Genomic DNA, 18,678 nt, shown 5'->3' on the forward strand with positions numbered 1-18,678 from the left:
AATCCAGATCCAACTATCCCAGAACCCACATAGAACACCCATATCTATATATCACGCAAGTGCACGCTGTACATAAGGAGCCGCTTACAATCATTTTCTAGAGATCGATATTACCGTGCTTGCCAAGTTTTTCCTAGCTAAGGTTTCAGTTGCCACACACTCTCTCATTCATTTCCCGGGAAACCAAATTTGCCGGGCGCCAATAAAAGCAAATAATTATAGCAATAATTAAGTGTAAAGCACAACAAATGTCTTGAAAACAGAAATATAAAAAATGAAAGCCAACTCGAAACATTTACCGCAACAATTGACAACAAGCATTCATAGCAAACGAAACCAAAAAAAAAAAAAATAAATAAAGAAAACAAAAGGAAAAATATATATGGATATGGATTTAAAACCAAAATGGGAACAGTTTTTTAATAAATAAAACTCAGTTTACGAGTTGAACATTTTCTAAATACGGATTAGATTAAACTAAGGACAACCAGAATTCACTTGGAGATTAAGTTGAGGAAATGCGAGCGACTACAAGTTATACACGTTCATTGTAAAGATAATTTAGGACAAGTTTAAGGCTTGAGAACTAATTAAAAATTAAACAACAAAAAAGAGAAAAGCAAAAAACCACAAAGCAAAGGAAGATACAAACAAAAAAGTGCATTAAGCGTTGTCGAGGAAAACATTTACTAGCCTAGCCTAGTATGCAATTATTAAGTTAAATTAGTTTCGAGGACATCCGACCGATGAGTCCCGAAAACAAAACAAATCCCCAAAATCGAAGGACGTGGAGCAATTTCAAGTGAGGACAGACATTTGTTTATAAAACAAAAGAGCGCATGTTATAGACACCATACACACACTATATATATACAAATATATATCGAGATTTGTACGAGAACATGAATGTCAAAATCTAGCTACAGAATTGCATATTATATAATATATACAATTGAATTAAAGGGCAAAAACAAAATGTTGTTGTAGTAAAATTACAATTAAGTTTTGTTTTGCTACCAAGTCATAAACGAAACAAGAGCAAAATCGAAGAGCAAATAGCAAAGGTCAAAAAATGGGTCAAATTTTAAATGTGCAAAGCAAAAACGACACAAAAAAGGAACAACAAATTTTTTGTAATTTCTTTACAGATTATAGATTTGTTTGGCAAACAGGCGGTAACAAATACAAACTAAAAAACAATTTTTCAAATAAAACTAACATCAAATTTAAAACGTAACGTGTTTTCTTAATATAGTGGATTTAAATGTAATTGACCCTCTTGGTATACCGAAAATAGGATATTTCCTCGTTTCACATTGGCTTCACCACAGGTCGCCGGCGATCAATGATCAGGTAATATTCGCGCATCATGTTGGAGAACTCCGGACCACCTGCGTGACTGCAAATGGTCCAGCAATCCATCACAAGATCCAGCTCATAGGAGTTGCTGATGCTCTCCAGGTCGTCTGCAAAGAACATAAATATCGATGACTATTATTGATTATTAAAAAACAACAGAAATACTGTTCACATACTGTGTACTTAGCTTAGTGTTTGAAAGAAGGAGAAATTTAAAAATGTTTTTTGGCTTGGAATAAAGAAAGCAATCAATAATTTATTATAACAGCTTTTAGCGGTTTGTGGGCGTTGTTAGAGAGGACGCGGCAATAATATTGCAAAGCGTAGGCGACATTAGAATCTGCATGCTCTTAACTGTCTAGCTTTTATGTGTAGTTCCCGAGATCACAGTGGTCATACGGACATACGGACAGACAGATGTGACCAGATCCACTTGACTAGTGATCCTTGTTAATAATATATATACTTTTTTGGGTCGGAAACGCTTTCTTCTACCTCTTAGCTACTTTTCAACTCTGTCTTTTTGAATCTGGGATCGGCCCAATGTTGATAGAACCAAAAAGAAAAACCATGCCCGATCGCCGACTTACTCACGACCATCTCCTTGACCTCCCATTCGGCATCGTAACGGTGGCTCAGGAACTGCAGCACCCCCAGAAGCTTGGAACTCTCGAGCTTGGGCGTGATCATGTGCTTCGCCAGTGTATCGTCGTCCAAAAATAGAGTCAAGCGGTTTAACATCCTGGCAGTGTTGTCCCTGATCTCGGTCAGGGTCTTCAAGATTTTGTCTATCGTAGCGAGAGGACGTTGGAGGCGTTGGTACAACTGGTTGATTCGTTTCTCCGTGATCTGCAGCTCCTTACGGGAGTCCGCATTGTTGAGCTTATTCTCCGTGCTGAATAGCTTAAGATTTATGGTCCTGATTTGCTTCATGGCCACCTGACCATTCTGGATCCCCCGTTGCCACTGCTCCGCATCCTTGCACACTTGCTCGGACATCGTGATCATTTCATTTCTGGCTTTGTTCAAATTCATGTTCGAAATTGCTCAATTAAATCGATTGACGTTGAACGAAGTTAGAAATAAAATACGTAAATTGAAAGCTCCCAGGGCTGCCTAGTTAAGGTTATTACCTTTACCAGGGCTGCACCATTAACAGAGTTGTATTTAAGTTGTGCTATTAAGCACCCGTCTTCTGACTGTTGTGGTTTTTAAATCAAGAAATTAGGTTTAAGAAAAGTTGCTGAACTTAGTTTAAGAATATCTGGTAATCGAACAAATATTTTTAACCACTAATTTTTAAGAACAAGTTACAGGGTCTTAACACATAAAATTAATTGGATAAACCACTCAATTCGAGAGCACTGGAGCAGGATACCTATGTATAAATTCCAGTTATATTCTGAATATATATATTTTTATATATGATATTGATATCTTTCTTTCTGTCTAATGTATAAAGTGCTTATAGTGCTTTCCCATCTGCTCGCTAATTTTTTCCTTACCGATCGCATTGCGTGCCAAATTGATCAAGTGTCCACGATTAAGCAGCCGACTAACTTTGGCCCCATTAATTGCGATCATGTTGGCCCCACCCCCCACTTCACCGCCCCCTTCCACTATTTACAATTAACTGCGTGACGCAGGCGCAGAAAATCGTAGGAAACAATTTTCACTTGGCTTATTTTGGATTGGAATGGGAACGGGGATCTGGAATCTGGAGATGGAGCCTGGAGTCTGGAGTCGGAGTCTGGAGAGTGGAGCTGGTGCTGTCAGGCGGCATGAATTACTGTGCGTTGATTGCCTTTAAGGCCTGATTGCAACAGCAAGAACAACCACAACAACAGTGGCACAAATTGCTCGCTGCTGTTCTTATACTCGTACATATAAGAAATGTTTCTTTAGCGGCATGCGGCATGCGGCAAACGGGTTTCGGGCAGTTTGTCCCCCATTTTTTGTTGCCCCCACCCAAGGCGACTGCATTAATTATCAACAAATCATTTTTGCAGCACCGAAAGCCACATTTATCAGCGATTATGCATGGACAAAGGAGTCGTCGGGCTCATTGGACAGCGGACGCAGGACGGAGGACATCGGATGCTCCACAACTGGCGGGTTGCAAGTGTCGCCCGACATGTGTTGCTGCCCCCTGGAAGTGGATGCCATGTGGATCGAGATGGCGATCTTGACGTGGTGGTGACTCGTACGTTTTTCAGAAAGGAGGGGAGCTCACTCTGATCTCCAAATTTGTTTCACTAACTTATATTAAAAATTCAAATTAATTTTGTAAGTACCTTCTTGTACATAAACAAGCATGAGGAGTTTTCTTTTATATTTATTTCTCTTTTCTAAATGTATCCTGCGTCTAACATATAGATTTCTTTTTTTTCAGTGTACTGTTGGAGGATTCTGAGCGCAGGGCGTCGGCGACATGACATCGCATTGATAAGCGCAAAAAATCGAATCGAATGGAGCTGCCGCTGTCGCTGGCTCGCAATTAAGATATTTTTATGTAAATTAATGGAAACTCAGAAAGGACCGTTGACTTCGGAATGAGAAAGAAAGAGCTGGAGCCGCATGCGTGCAACTTACAAATAAGTACAAGTCCCAGCGATTGGCTAGCCCGTATAGCCCCAATTGCGCTTTTTTAATTGAAAGGCTCGGGACAAGAACCAAAAGCCTGCCAACGGGAGAACCAAACAAAAAATGACGCACCGAAAATTTATTGTTTCAAGGATCCAAGGCGATCCAGCCCGATCCCATTCGATCCCATTCGATTCGATTCGAGCAGCCCCACGTCGAATGGCGAGTGCAAACAGCAAAAGGGCCGCAGGCCATGGCATCATTGTTCCCCAATCTCGGGGTCCGTTCTTTACTCCACTCTTCGCAGAGCTCTCTTACTTAGGCATTTATGTCTGGCACTTGACACATTTTGTTATGGCATTTTTCAGCTACCGCGCGGAGTTCTCCGACTCGGTTGACCCAATCAAAATTCCTGCATCTTGCACTTGAATGCGTTTAATTTGTAGGATTTGCTTGGGTCCAATGCTTGTTGGTCGCTCAAGTGTTGGAGTTTATGTTCTCCGATGCACTGGACGGAACATTAAGCCTCAAGGTGGTGTTGGAGTTTGGGTCTGGGGCTCACAGAGAAGCTTAAATAGGGCTATAAAGTTGTAAACAATTTTTTTAACAACTTTGACCTTCGACGATATGTGAGTGCCAAGTTACATGTATGTATATGTAAGATTATATAAATTAAATGTGCTGATGTTGATAGTTTGTAGTTAGTTAGTTTCCGACCATATAGAATATCAGGATCCATAGCCGATCCTATTCACTTTTGAATATGTTTTATGTATTTGTTTATTTTTATATTTTATTATAATTTATATGGATATGCGAGAAAATAATTAAATTTCTCATTCGCTCTTCATCTAGCAAGGAAGAAAACTCGCAAGGAGTATCTGGTAGTCGTTTCATATTTAACCTGGCTAAACCATATGTAAATATAAGCTTAATAGACATCTTGCAGCTCCAGAAAAGTTTCAACCGCAACAGCGAGTACAGCGAATTCCTCCGAAGATCATTTGAATGGTGTTGTTATACATTCTCCCTTACCCAATACCCAATACACTATACATTTCGCATTTCCGATCCTCGTCGTCCGGTCGTAAAGCAACCTGCAACCTGAAAAGTGCAGCCCATCATTTCTGCATTATTAATTCCTTTTCTAGCGTAAGCCAACTTATTTGCCTGCTTATCTCCGCTTTTACATCCTTTTGGTCGGTGCGCAGTTAATGGGGATCTGCGGCGAACTATCTGGGATGTAGGGTGGTCAGTCCAGGGTCTGGATTTCAGATACTACACTACAACAAAAAATAAACATAAACGTAAATGTTTAATAATAATCTAATAATCATTTATATGGTTTTATGCCTCCTATACTACTTTTTCGTTAATTTTGCACTTGTTCCAATGTCCAATTTATAAATGGTAATGTATCCAGAGTATTAAAAATGATGTAAATCATCAGATTTCATGTTTTTTTCTCTGCACAACCAAGGCAGCTGCATACGACCAACTGGTCAGTGTAGATTCTTGTTGCCGGTAGAGTTCTCCGATCGCCGGACAGACAAAACGAGAGCAGAACGAGTCTAGTCGTTGCGCGGGGGGACAAGTTGATTTATTCTAATCTGTATAAGCGTTGCTATAATAAAGCAGAAAGGCCCACAGAGAGTGGACAATGCTCGCCAGCGGCTTTCGGCCATGTCCGGAGCTAAGGCCAAATTGCCGATCGAAATGGAGGCAACTGGATTCAGGTTCGGAGCGTCTTGGGCACCAACAATCCCTAACCATTGTGTGTGTGCCTGCTGATTTTGCATTGTAATTGGATTTGAGCCGCCGGTGCAATCGCAGCTGCAGATTCTAATAATGACTCAGCCGGAATGACCGGAATGGAAAAGGAGAACGCTGTTGTTGAACGGAGTTGAGGGCATCCTGCAACCCCATTGTTCTTGATTTGCCCCCAGGTCTCCGGCTAAAGCCTTTCACCGGTACTAATGCACTTCCCAACCATCGAAATGAAGATGCATGCGCTAATTTATCGACTCTCGACGCGAAGGAAGCCCCAGACATGCAAAATGTCGCCGGCCAAGAATGTTATCTACGCCCAGAGCCTCGGAAAGTGTCGCTCCGCAGACAAGGGAGCTGGTGGCTCTTGGAGGACCCGTTGCTGGAGTCTAGAGGCCGGAGTGCGGAGGCGATGATAGCCAGTGAGGGGCCAAGACGAAGGCGGAGGCGTCAATGGGATCGAGTGGTAGCAGCCGCCAGAAACACCCACTTCGATGCGATGTTCTTATCGCCGGTATACTGTACCCTCAAAAGGGTATCACTACTTTGCTAAGGGACTTGTCATCACCAGAGGACATACAATATAAAAAACAAGGAAGATGACCCAACTATCCCTGCATAATTTAATGCCAGTAATATCTCATAGATATTACATTTATTAAAGGAAAAAATTGTACATCTTTTCACGAAATATAATGTGCAATTAATCCTCAAAAATGTCCTAATTGAACCGATTGAGCCGATTCACTTCCCAATCGCAGTGCATTCCAAAATCACCTGATCTCTGGACTAGGCATCGCATTGTTTTCGCTGTTTTCGCTGTCTTCGCATTGCGTTTTATTCAAATTTAAACACGGTACTAACACGCAAGGAGCAGCCAAGTGGGAGGATTGGGATTGGGTTGAGGATGAGCCGGCAGAGTTGGGGAAGGGCAGTGAGCTGTGGGCGGAGGCCAAATCACGTAATGCGCCATGCAAACATTGTTAAAACACTTGTGGCCCCAACTCCAAGCCACTTCACTCCACTCCGCTCAGCAATTTATCCTGATGCTTCTGCTGCTGCCACTTCACTTGATTTTATTTTCGCGCAAATTTGCATTTTCAATTCTCATTCGCTATCGCTTTGTCCTCTGAGAAAGGAAGAAAATAAAATACAGGAAGGGAGAGCTTGCGTTTATTTAAATTTATTTTCCTAGAATGCCACAAGTCGACATCTTCTCAGTCGCATCGATGTGCAATTTGTTTGTCGCCTCTGTCGAAGACTCCGAAACTCCCGTCCACATGTCTGCGGATCCAACTCTCAGTCTTGCCAGAGTAGCCTCAACTCCACATCTCCACATCTTCACAGCACCACAGCTCCACAGCCCCAAAGCCACGATGGCCAACTGCGTCTGCGTATGAAAATTAATTGTTGCCACTCGTGACGACGTCGACATCAGCAAAAGGCGAAATCAGAGGCAGAAGCACAAACATCACACTGGGAAAAAAATGAATTTGTAATATTACGCCGTTTTAAAGGCACTTTCAAACCGTCTCAATTTAAAAAGAAATGAAGCAAAGCGTATGTTAAAAAATCTTTAAAAGTACCCTATCCTAACGATCCTTGTTCTACATTTTATATACTTGTATATATTTATTTATAATAATTTCAAAACTATTTGTAATAAAAAGAAACCCCATGATTATAGTTGTCAAATACGTATTTTCTCTTGGTCTATTTAAGCAAATTTGCCTCATAAATAAGTTGATTCTTAGGTTTCTGAATTATTAAAAATTCCTTTAGAACACAATTGAGGGTATATAGAGAAACAATTTGATCATAAGACATATTTTTTGTTACCTTACTACTGCTCAAACCATTAAACTTTTTGAAAATATACTTTTTAGAATTGAATACGCTCAATTTTATTCAATTCTATAAAGTATATTTACTAAAAGTATAATTTTTCTGAGTGCCGAACACCAACAGCAATATGAACAGCAGCAGCACCACCATCAGCACTGCAAATCGCAAGTGGCAAGTTGCAAGTGGGCGGCAATGGGGCGCATATCGTTTAGATTTATGGACCGCTCTCGTCGGCCGCGTGTCGCGTGATAAGTCTATAAAATGTTCGTTACATTTGTACGTGCAAATGGCAGTGGGACGATTTGCATATTTGCGAAAGTTTTTCACCCATGGCAATGGCGTAGGACTTTCATTATGCCATCGCCGCGCTGCCCAGGAAACTGCATTAAAGCCACTTCTGTGTAGTGAAAGGCGGTCGCAGGCACCCAAGCGCCCAGTTCCCAAGTTGCAAGTTCCCTGGACAAGGTGGGGACACTTCTCGGAGGCCTTTCGACTTTTCGGTGGACGTGGTGATGTGGTGATGTTGTGACGTTGTGGAGTGGCCATGTGGTGCCAAGTGGGCTGACCCAGCGGCACATTATCTGTGTTAATTGTATTTCGTACTATCAGGTACCAGGTGAAAGGTTCGAAAGTCTTGTCACTGCCAGAGGGCTACGTTTTTTTTTTTGAGTGGACACACTTTTGACAGATTGCAGTCGCACACAGCCTTATGATTTACCGATTGGTTTTCATTTTAAACTGTATATTTCCTTGTTAAAAAAAACAACTACTGGCTACAGGAAACTGCACCTCTAATCTGAGGTATTTTCTTATATAAGAACATATAAAATACGATTATTAAATAGGTAATAGCTTCCAGTTTTTTCAACTGGTCAAAACAATGGTTGTCACAGAATCGAAATAGATTTCTAGAAAATTAATTCAATTTGCATTTATGTTGATTCGATTTAGGACTTTATTAATTAATGCAAATATTTCATGCATTAATAAATACACTTCATTAACATGTAATGCTGTTGAAAGAAGGATTATAACAAAACGGATCAACTCTCAAATGTTAAACGCCTTTTTCCAGTGACATCGCTTAGAAGCACCACACAGCCTCGATTTCTCATTCAAAGGATGTTTGTTGTGGCATCTAAAAGGTGGAAGTGCATAATCTGTGCACAAATCTATTCAACAGATTGTCAGTGTCGGTCCCCTTGGCTTTCTCTCCACGGGTACATCTCCCATTCCCCGGGCCTTTAACTTCATTGTTCAGTTCTTTTGGCTCCTCAAGCGCAGCGCTTTGTTCAATCAATTTTTGCTTGATTTACAATTTCAAGTTGATGACATTTCACCAGCAGGAACAAAAGGAGCAGTATCACTCGGTTTGTCAGTCCGAAGTGCAGGGAATCTGCTCCAGAGGGCTCCTCGTGACACATTGCTCCATTAATTTGATGGATTGTAAAGTTTTTCGCTTCACTGACTCGTACAGCAAAAAAAACGAAACTGGCAAGGAAAAACTGAAAGAAAAAGGAAAATTAAAGCACATATCGGCGAGGGAGAGTTGGCAGCGGTGAATTTTGTAAATTTATGCCTGCCCAAGTTGACGCTTCACTGAATTTGTGTGTTAAATTGTCACAGCGACGAGGATGATGAGGCCTCTGATGGAGATGGAACTGTTCAAGGCACCAATGTCCAGGATCGCTGAAAGGACCTCATTTGCATTGTGGACATGGCGAGTGAATTTCTACCACGCCTCAGTTCCTCTCAGGTTTTTTTTTATCAAATTGGGACAACCGCTGGGATAAAGTTTGGGTTTTGGGAAAATGGTGCTCAGGTTGAGCAATTTCTGGCTTCAACCCAAACCAAAAGGATTTATAGGTCAACAGCATCTGAAATTGGGGTTGACAACTCTGTGTTTTTTACTTTAAAATTGTGTAACATGTAAGCGCCTTAAAGATCAACAGTTTATTGTAATCAGGTTTAAGTTTTTTATCTTTAATATTCAGTTCGTTTCAAAAGTAACATTAATGTTGTAAATTTTAATAGAAAGTAAGTTTGTAAAACTCCAGTGACTCCCAGTCCTCTAAATTCCCAAGTCAAAAAAACGCCTAAATGCAAATATCTCCCCTTCTAAAGTTATATGCATTCACGGTTGTGCTCCGTTTTGTTAGCGTTTAAAAACGCTTTAAAATGCAGCATGTTCAGTGAGCATAGCGTTTCCCCAGCGATTTGCTGGCGATTTGCAAGCGCTTATGGCGAACGCTTTGTTCTGCCAACTAAATATGACAAGACCACATTTGGCCAATGGAGATGGAGATGGGAATGGTCTCCACCCAAAGTCGAAACGAGATCGGCCCGATACGCGATGTTTGCATAAAATGCAAAATGCAGCGACGTTGTCAGCGTCGGCGGAAATGCGTTTCGAGTCCTTTGAGGCGGAGTTGTTGCCTCTGCGATGTTGCTGCTGCAACTAGCAACATGCAATGCCGACACGTTGCCACCGGGATGCGTTGTCTGTGCAGCAAGGGCTTTGTTTAATTGCGAGTTTGCAGTTTTGCCAGACTGGCTTCCTTTTACGATTCCCCCAAGTGAACCCCCTGCTGCCCCTTTTTCCGCCGGTCAGCTGCATGAATTGTCCCTGGAGGCATATGCACCATACCGTGCCATACTGCCAGCAATTGAGAATCGGAGCACGCTTCAAGTTTTTGGTCTGGGCCCTGGGCTTTTGAAATTCCTATGCCCATGTGCAATGCCCAGTTCCTGTTGCCTTTCCACGCACAATGCGCGCATAATAATGAGCCGAGTATCAGGACCAGGAGCAGGAGCTGGAAAAGATGGGGGCCAAGCGGGAGGATCAGGCGATGGAGCGGCATTAAACCGGTTTGACCTGTCTAACACCCCGAAACCACACTTCTTACCACCGACCTCTCTTGGAAACCCTCCCAAGGACTCGATCCATTTCCTTGGTTTGCATTTTGTCATAGCAAGTGATTAATGGCTGATTTTCTCGATATTTCTCTGCTTCAAGTTGTCCAAAGTGACCCCCTTTGGCCGGAATTAGAAAGCCAATTGGTTGGGCTTGAATCGGGAGTGCAGGCTGCTCGCCGAACTAATCAAATAAAAGGAAATTCTTGCTTGTCTCTTTGGGCAAGCTAGAAAAAAAATTTCCATAGCCGTTTTTTATTATTGGGGATTCAAACATCTATGAAGAAATTAATGTGTAAGTGTTTGTCAGGGCAAGATGTTTCTCAAAAGTTTAATTAAAAAAAAAATAACTTAAATCATTAAAAAATTTAAAAGCCTTTTTTACAAAGATTTTGAATGTAATGCTGTGCTTTAAGCGGATTTGTTTTTCGGTTGGCCCAAACTGTCCCAGTTATTCACTGCTCCCCCCGCCCCTTTGAGTGTTGGCCAACTGTTTACCACAACGAAGGCCGAGCACAGAAACGAACTGAAAGTCCCAGGAAGAAGTTCTTTTTAAATCGCGCACGAGTGAGCAGAGGTAGGAACCCTATTTTAGCCGCCTTTCGACTCTCCCCCTTTTTGGTTGCATATGCAACCGCGCCCACTTTCCAACACACTGAGAAAACATTTAGCTCTTAAACTAAGAAATATGCAAATGTACTCAAATAACTCATTAAAATAATATTAATACAAAATACAAAAGGGATGACATATTTTTATTTGATTACCTGATTAGTATTTTTTATTTTGATTCTTTATTATTAAAGAATATTATTAATTCAATCAGAAAAAACTGCTACTACTATAATTTTGCTATCGAATTAAGGAATACACCCTAATTGTTTCCGGTGCATGTCAACGGTTTTGGAATAGCCGCAGGTTTTTTGGGCTTTAGCTTCAGCCTGAGCTCTCTTTCTTGGCCCGCTCTCTCCTGGCGGCTTTCGTGCAATGCATTTCTATTGTTCTTGGCCAAAGAGAGCCACACTGCCAACGGGATAAAGAAATTACAAAGGCAAAAACAATAGCAGCAGATGAAGGAGATTTGGGGGGTTTTCTCTTGGAGGCTTTTGGCCAAAACAATAGCCGCACTCCTGTTGGCCACTCCTCGAAAACGTAACGAAGTCGAAGTCGCCGCTGTCGTCGTCGCTGCACATTTGCTGTTGTTGCCACAAAATGAGCGCTTTATACCTACTTAGATCGCTATAAATTTGGCTTAAGGCAAGAAAAGTGTTGCCGCTGCATTGTGGCACAGTGGGCCAAGCGGTTCATATACAACGGGCGAGATGTCAACGCGGATTAGCGCTGCTCCACTGCCCATCTAGTTTTTATTTTTTCACAATTCACTGAGCTGACTGCATAAGGCAGGGTCTTAATGATGTGGCTTATATGCATGTAAAGCGTTCTGGATCAATGGGACTACATCGTCAAGTGATCTTTTAACATTTAATGCAAAACAAGTATATCAACAAAATTCCGAAAGTATAGAATCTGTTTTCTGTTGGTATTTTAATCGATTTTTAATTTAACCTTATTTATGAAAACTACTCCATATTAAACTGATCGTCATCAGTAGTTTATATACATCGCCAGCTCCGAATTGCCATCTATTCAGCGTGGTAGCAGTATGAAAAAGTAAAATTATATACTGAAATAATAGTTAACTTATAAGCACACAATCTGAGCAGTATCAATCTCAGTATCCAATCGCTTTATTGCCACTGTGCCGCTCAAACTTCTTGCAGAGGTACGGAGCTTTAGCCTCGTTGCCGTTAGTGGAGTTTAGACGCCGCCGCGAGTCTGCATGATTTATGCGATTATTCTTTGCGCAGCGCCCAACTTTATTGTTTTATGCTTTTGTGGCCAGCAAACCCGTCCGTCGGGTTGTCCGTCCGTCTAGCCGTTTGTCCGTCCGTCCGTCCGTCCGTCGCTCTGACGTTCTGGCAATCCGCTGGATCGCCGCAGCTCCAACTTGCAACTGCAACTGCACTCGTATCTGGCCAAATCGCCACAGGCTTGGACTCCAGCTTCCCTTGCCGCTCGCCAAAGATTGTGTGCAACTGCACTCGGCAAATATGAGTGGAATTTTTTGAAAGATATTGATAACTAACCACATTGGGATTTCCAGAAAAGATCTAACACAATTTGCACTCACAAACATAAATCTGTACATAGTTATTAATAAAGAAGACATTCTCAGCTTCTTTTTAATAACATAAATTAATTAATTTGTTTCCTAATTTTTGATTAATATTTTTGGTTTATTATACATGTGTAAAGTTTTAGGGAGGTAGCCATAAATTTGGTTGAGTGCAAGGAGGGAAGCAGATTTAAGGCTGGCAATTATTGGGCGATGGAGCATATGCGGCCAGAACGCATTGCAGCTGGGGCACCGACTTTGGGGCATCGAGGAATCGGGGCAGTTGAGGTATCGCAGCATCGGGGTATCAGAGGTATCGGAGGCATCGAGGCATGCGCCGCAACTGGCTGCTTAGGGTTAATGTCTTGTTGGTTATTGCCACGTCTCTTTTGCACTGGGCTGCCACAGGCCCATTTGTAATTTGGCACTAACGGGTCTGTTGATCCCATAAATTGCACTGCCACATGCGGCCGCGAATCGCGAATCGCGATTTCCTACCTACCTACCAACCAAGTCCGTCCAAATGGCTTATCAGTATCCGCCTGACCATGTGGCACAGCCCTAGTTCTGCGTCCTAGGTTCATTTTGGGGCGTGGCACATTGTAATAACTGTCAGGTCCGCTTAACGAACCGGCATTCGGAAAGGCATAAACCCGCAATTTGATGCACCGCCCAGTGGTTTTCTTTGCCTGCAATTAGAGGCGTCAACCTTGGGCATGCAAATTATCGCCAAACGCATTCGAACTACATTTTCAATTATCGGTGCCTTTCGGTCCGGTTTTTTCCATCACCGTAAATGTCCAACGCGAATTGCACTTCAGCTATTTTCTATATATGTGTAAGAATTACTCTCGACCATAAAACCACAGCAATTATCGGCAGTTTCCGACTAACCACACCGAACTTGTTCATAACATTTTCTTCATCTCAGCTGCAAACCCATTTCAGTTGGCTTTGCCTTTTCGCTCGGTTCCACCGGCTTTGGTCTATTTTTGGTAACTTGTCCAAGCAGGCGGCTATTGTTTTTGTGTTTGCCAATGTTTTTGGGGCGTGTACCGAGACAAAAACTATAAATATCCATAACTGAACATCGGCAGAGATCGACTCAATCGACCAACTTGGTTCCGTGGAGGTAGATAGAACAAGGCTTAATGGTGCTTCAGATGGTGATACAATGACCATAAAGTTAGGGACGATATTATCGATCATGAAAAAATGTGAACCATAATAATAAATGGTAATTATATAGGATTTATGGATATACGGGATTAACAAAAGTAGTTTTATTGATGGGCTTCACCTCCGAACTAGTGTTAAATAAATCATTTATCCATTTCCCGATATATTCTAATTCAGTTAATATTAAATTAAATTAATATTATTTTTAACATGTACTGACATTTTTGTATAGTAAAACCCGTGAATACTTAAAAATTCCTACTTACTTTAATAATTGTTATACAAGCACTAGACTAGCATTAAAAAAAAAAATATATAAATATAGCTGCAAACCTTTTTTACTGACTGTCTGCATTATGTTTTAATAAGCTAAAGTTCTAACCGCATTTTTTGCCCTCGAATTCATAGCTACACATATCTTGGCCTCCCAAAGATTGCACTTGGTCTGTTATACCCGATTTGAGAGGCAAGTGATTAGCGTGTCTCATACAAAGTTGTGACTTGCCTTCTTTGCTGCAGCTGCGCTAAAATTGCTGCCTTTGCTGTCTTTGCTGCAGTTGGTGTTGCAGTTGTTCAAGCAGCCTTTGCTATTGTTAATGTGAATTTGATTAAAACGAACAGCCCGCAAAATGCAGCCCAAATGGGGCGACGACTGTCGGGAGGCTCGCGCCTGTGTCTTTTATATTTTTCCTTCATTTTTTTTGGGATCAGAGAGCAGATATCGTTGCGCTCGTACCACTCACTTACAGCTTGCAACGCCACTCCAGCGCCAATTCAATTGCTTATTTACAATGTGCTAAAATTGTGTGCCCCGACAATTGTTCATTAAAAACTCGGCACGAAGTGATATTGATTTTGGTTGCCGTTCGCTTTTTGTGCTGTCCGGTTTGTGGCATAATTAAATGTGGGCACAGCCGCAAAAACACGCCAACTTATCGAAATAATAACATTTATTTTAAACCAATCCGGCCACGTCATTGCGATCTCCTTTCCCCGCTGGACTCCACGCCCAAGTCCAGTTTTTCCGTTCGTTCCCTCGACATCCAGCTCGATTTTCGATTCGAGGTTCAACTGCAGTTCCAGCTGCATGGGGCACTTAAAATTTGCATTTCATTTGGTTTTCTTTGGTGGGGGCTGGAATGCAGCTGCGGCAGTGTCTTGCCGCTACAATGATGACCTGACATTACTCATACGCCCCGCTAACCGAGAAAGTATCTATTCTGCCAAGAAGACGGGCACAGAGGCACTTAAAAAAAGCTTGTTGGTTTGAGGAATATGGATGTTTCTTAATTTTTTTAAATAGTTTTCCTTCAACGTATCAATAACAGCATCAGAAATATTTATTTCAGAATTCCAAAGCATACAATAACATACATTTTGCTCAATGTTTGTCATTATATGTCTTTGAAAAATTCCAATTGCTTTAATACTTGTCCATAACTTTTTCTGCAATGGCGCGTATACCGATCCAAGTTTCTTCAACAAGCTCCCCAATAAGATTCGTTGGCGGATGGAACTCGAAAGTCAAGTTGCCTCTTTCTTCCGGAAGCTCCCAAATTAGTGATAAGGGAAATCCAGCTTCATAAGCATAGTCACTTGAGCATCCACCGGTAACGTAGAGGCTATGTGAAGGACCTTGTTTGTAAGTTGAGGGGAACTGAAAGTTTCCATTGGCTATGGCATCTATGCCTGCTTGGACCACTTCCTCGTGCTCTTTGTAGTTTTCAGCCTTGATTCTGAAACAGTTTCGATTTAGATCTGTTCTGAAAAATGTATTTTCGAATTCTTACTCTTCCGATCCCCATGGATACAAAATTTCGCCAAGAGCGGAATGAATCGAAAGGTACAATACGCAACGTCCGGTGTTTGCCAGGTCGAGAAGAACTCTTCTCACTGCTTGGGATTCCGATGCCGAGAATTCGGAAAGACCCTTATATGTCGGTTGGCATGGATCACTCGAGGAGTCTCCTTTACCCCATCCATGTCCGAAGTTTCGGTTGAGATCGGTGCCGATGCATCCGTGTTTATTGGGTTCGCGATTCTTTCGCCAACATTTAACTGCTAGATCTTTGGTATACGCGAATAAACAATCAATAATTTCATTAGTAAACTTATTTCCTGATCGCGAATACGTGTAGCCATCAGGGTTCACCAAAGGTAAAATAACCCAGTCATAGTCCTGCAGGAGGTGCTTGTTCTCTTCGAAGCTTACAACCAACTTATCAATGATATTTAGGGCTGCCGTATGAGTTAGCCATTCTCTGGCATGAAATCCGGCATCTATAAAGATTACTTTTTTGTCCTTCCGCCCATCTCCGTTTGATATTGTAATGGTGGTCAGGTTTCGGTTTTCGTAGGATTTTCCAACGTTTGTCAATTTCACTTGGTTACTATAGCTTTCGGCTAGTCCTTTTAGGTAATTTTGTATCTCTTCATAAGTATAATAATCGTCCGTCTGATATTCTGGACGAGAACGGACTGGAGTTCCTTGGCCTCCACTTAGCAGAATAGTTACCAAGAAGAGTGGCAAAAACATTTTGATGGCATTACCAAAGAGTGTAGCTCTTTATAAGGGCTTGGCAACTTACTTGCTACCACTTAATATTATCGTAAAATTATTTAATATTTTCTAGACGAGTAGAAAGAACCGCACAATCTCGAAAAAAGATATTGGTTTATTTTAAGAAAGGTAAATACTTTCCTAAGAGATTATAGCTCAGAAGTTCCACGACGTTGACTGATTTATTTACCCTATAAAGATAACTAACTAAACTAACTATATTTTAGAGTAGCACCAAAGAACTGATCGATTTGAGCTGTAATTGGTTTTGCTCTTTAATTTAAATGGGTGACACAATGAATAGATGGTTATCGTTATCTAAGTGCTCGAAATTCTCTACTTAATATTTTAATTAAAATAAAGTGATATAATGAAAGTTGCCTGGATATTAGTATACCAAATATATTACTTAAAGTTTATTGTTCTTAATTGCTTGGGCTTAAAGAAGTACTCTTCAAACTTAAATCAATTCGTTTAAGTTTAAGTTCACTTTTTGTATTTTTAAGTTACTTACTTCGTTCAGTGCATCCCATTGGTAACTCAAAACTCACAACTCGCAACTTCCAACTGTCCACTGGAAGCGATTGTCGCATTCGTAATGAGTGTTTTTTGATCCGAGTTCAGATCCCCTGGTCGCCATGCAAATTGTCGCCTGTCAGCGTCGCCTGTCCAGTGATAAGACCAGTCGAGTGCTGAGTTTTCGCCACCGGCGTTGGCCATCCGCCATATGCACTATATAAACCAGATACCGATACCAATGGCCAGCTATCCGGATGCCGGAATGGGGATTGCAAATGCGGATAGCCGGCTGTCAGGCGATATCTGCGCAGCCTGGGTGTGGCATGCAACAGCCGACACGAGAAGTCAATTTGGCGGCCGCAACTGTTTCACTCCAATTCGAGTTTCAATTGGAGTTGAAGCCAAGTTTAGTTCCCACCAAAATGAGCCCTTCGCTGACACAGAGACCTAAAAACCCATCATAAATGGATGGGTATGTATGTATATGTATTTTCCACTTTCCACGCTCACTTTCCTTTGAAGGTAGCTGCTGGTACGCCCAAACAAAGATCACATTTTATGGAAATGCAACAATTAAGCAGAGCTTATGGAGGCAGCCAATCAACTGGGAGCCAGCAAAGGCAATCATTTTGGTGATTTGCATATCTAAGGCATTAGATAAATGGCCGTTTCGTCTTTTGATGTCGCTTTGCATAGATTTTCGATAGATCTCATAGATCTATGTATTTCCAGCAGTGGTATGTTTTACATTTGGCAGTGCATTGTTTAAACATTCATCTACCGTTAAGACCAGACAAGTAATATGGTCATAAAAAGGGGAAATAGAAGCACTGTTAATACCCTACAGTATATAGTTGGTATATACACAATTGTTTTGGTATATACGTTTTTTTATTGGATGTTTTGACAAAACATTCGGAATTGGTAATATATACTAGGAAGATATTTATTAATAGTGAGTAGTTTTGTTCTAGTTTAATTCTGCTTTTTTTAGAATTGCTTGCCAACAAGTTAAAAACCAAATTTTAATTTTGTACAATTTTTAAATGATGTCGTTTGCGTTACCTTTGGTTAGAGAAACCTCTAAAAAGCATTCTATTGGAAATGCTAATTAGCCCCAAGTTTTCTTCGGGTATCAAGGAAGACAATGTATTCAGTCTTTGCAGTTTGCTGAAAATTAATTAGACTCAATTTGTTGCTCAACCATCAAGACGGACAACAATGGCAACAGCAACAACAGCTACAGCAGCTGCATCTCGTTTTTGCCGGACAAATTCTACGCTCATACTATGTTTTTGGGGGTAGAGGAGGAAAAGATACAAAAAAATTCAAATTGTTTGCGCTTACAATTCTCATGTAAATGCCAAAAGTTTCCACATTGTTAAAACGCGATTCGGGGGAAGGGGTGGGGTGTTTTACCATGTTAAACAGCGGCAAACGGTAAACATGTTGCTGTCAACATTTACATGCCAGCCTCTTGCCGGCCACCATTTGACTTCGATTAGAAAGCGCCGCCTAATTTTAAAAGGGGCAGGTCCACCGGTGCACCAGAGGGGCAAGTTACCAAGTGACACTTTGCCGCAGAGTCTCTTCCAGAAGAGTCTTCGACTTCAAACGACTTCACCAACTGTATCATTATGATGTGTATCTTCGGTCATATATTTCATCAAGCTCAGCTTAACTTCATATGTATCTAACTATAAATTAAATTTATTTTTGTGACAAAAAATTGTGTTTAATTTATTTAAAGAATAATGTCTTGATTATCTTGACTATT

The 18,678-nt window shown here is 41.2% G+C and overlaps 2 protein-coding genes across 2 annotated transcripts; both read right to left on the reverse strand.

Annotated features, from left to right (window-relative positions):
* Positions 1-141: 141 nt before the first annotated feature.
* Positions 142-2,455, reverse strand: LOC6539774. The gene is made up of 2 exons (XM_002086624.4): positions 1,950-2,455; positions 142-1,466 (listed from the first exon to the last, which is right to left on the reverse strand). Exons 1-2 carry the CDS (start codon positions 2,392-2,394, stop codon positions 1,312-1,314), a joined length of 600 nt encoding a protein of 199 aa, XP_002086660.3. The 5' UTR covers positions 2,395-2,455; the 3' UTR covers positions 142-1,311.
* Positions 2,456-15,142: 12,687 nt separating this feature from the next.
* LOC6534711 (carboxypeptidase B) lies at positions 15,143-16,392 on the reverse strand. Its single transcript, XM_002095350.4, has 2 exons — positions 15,613-16,392; positions 15,143-15,558 (listed from the first exon to the last, which is right to left on the reverse strand). Exons 1-2 carry the CDS (start codon positions 16,356-16,358, stop codon positions 15,246-15,248), a joined length of 1,059 nt encoding a protein of 352 aa, XP_002095386.2. The 5' UTR covers positions 16,359-16,392; the 3' UTR covers positions 15,143-15,245.
* Between the last annotated feature and the right edge of the window lie 2,286 nt (positions 16,393-18,678).

Source organism: Drosophila yakuba, chromosome 3L, assembly GCF_016746365.2.
Source record: "Drosophila yakuba strain Tai18E2 chromosome 3L, Prin_Dyak_Tai18E2_2.1, whole genome shotgun sequence".
Classification (NCBI taxonomy): Eukaryota; Metazoa; Arthropoda; class Insecta; order Diptera; family Drosophilidae; genus Drosophila; species Drosophila yakuba.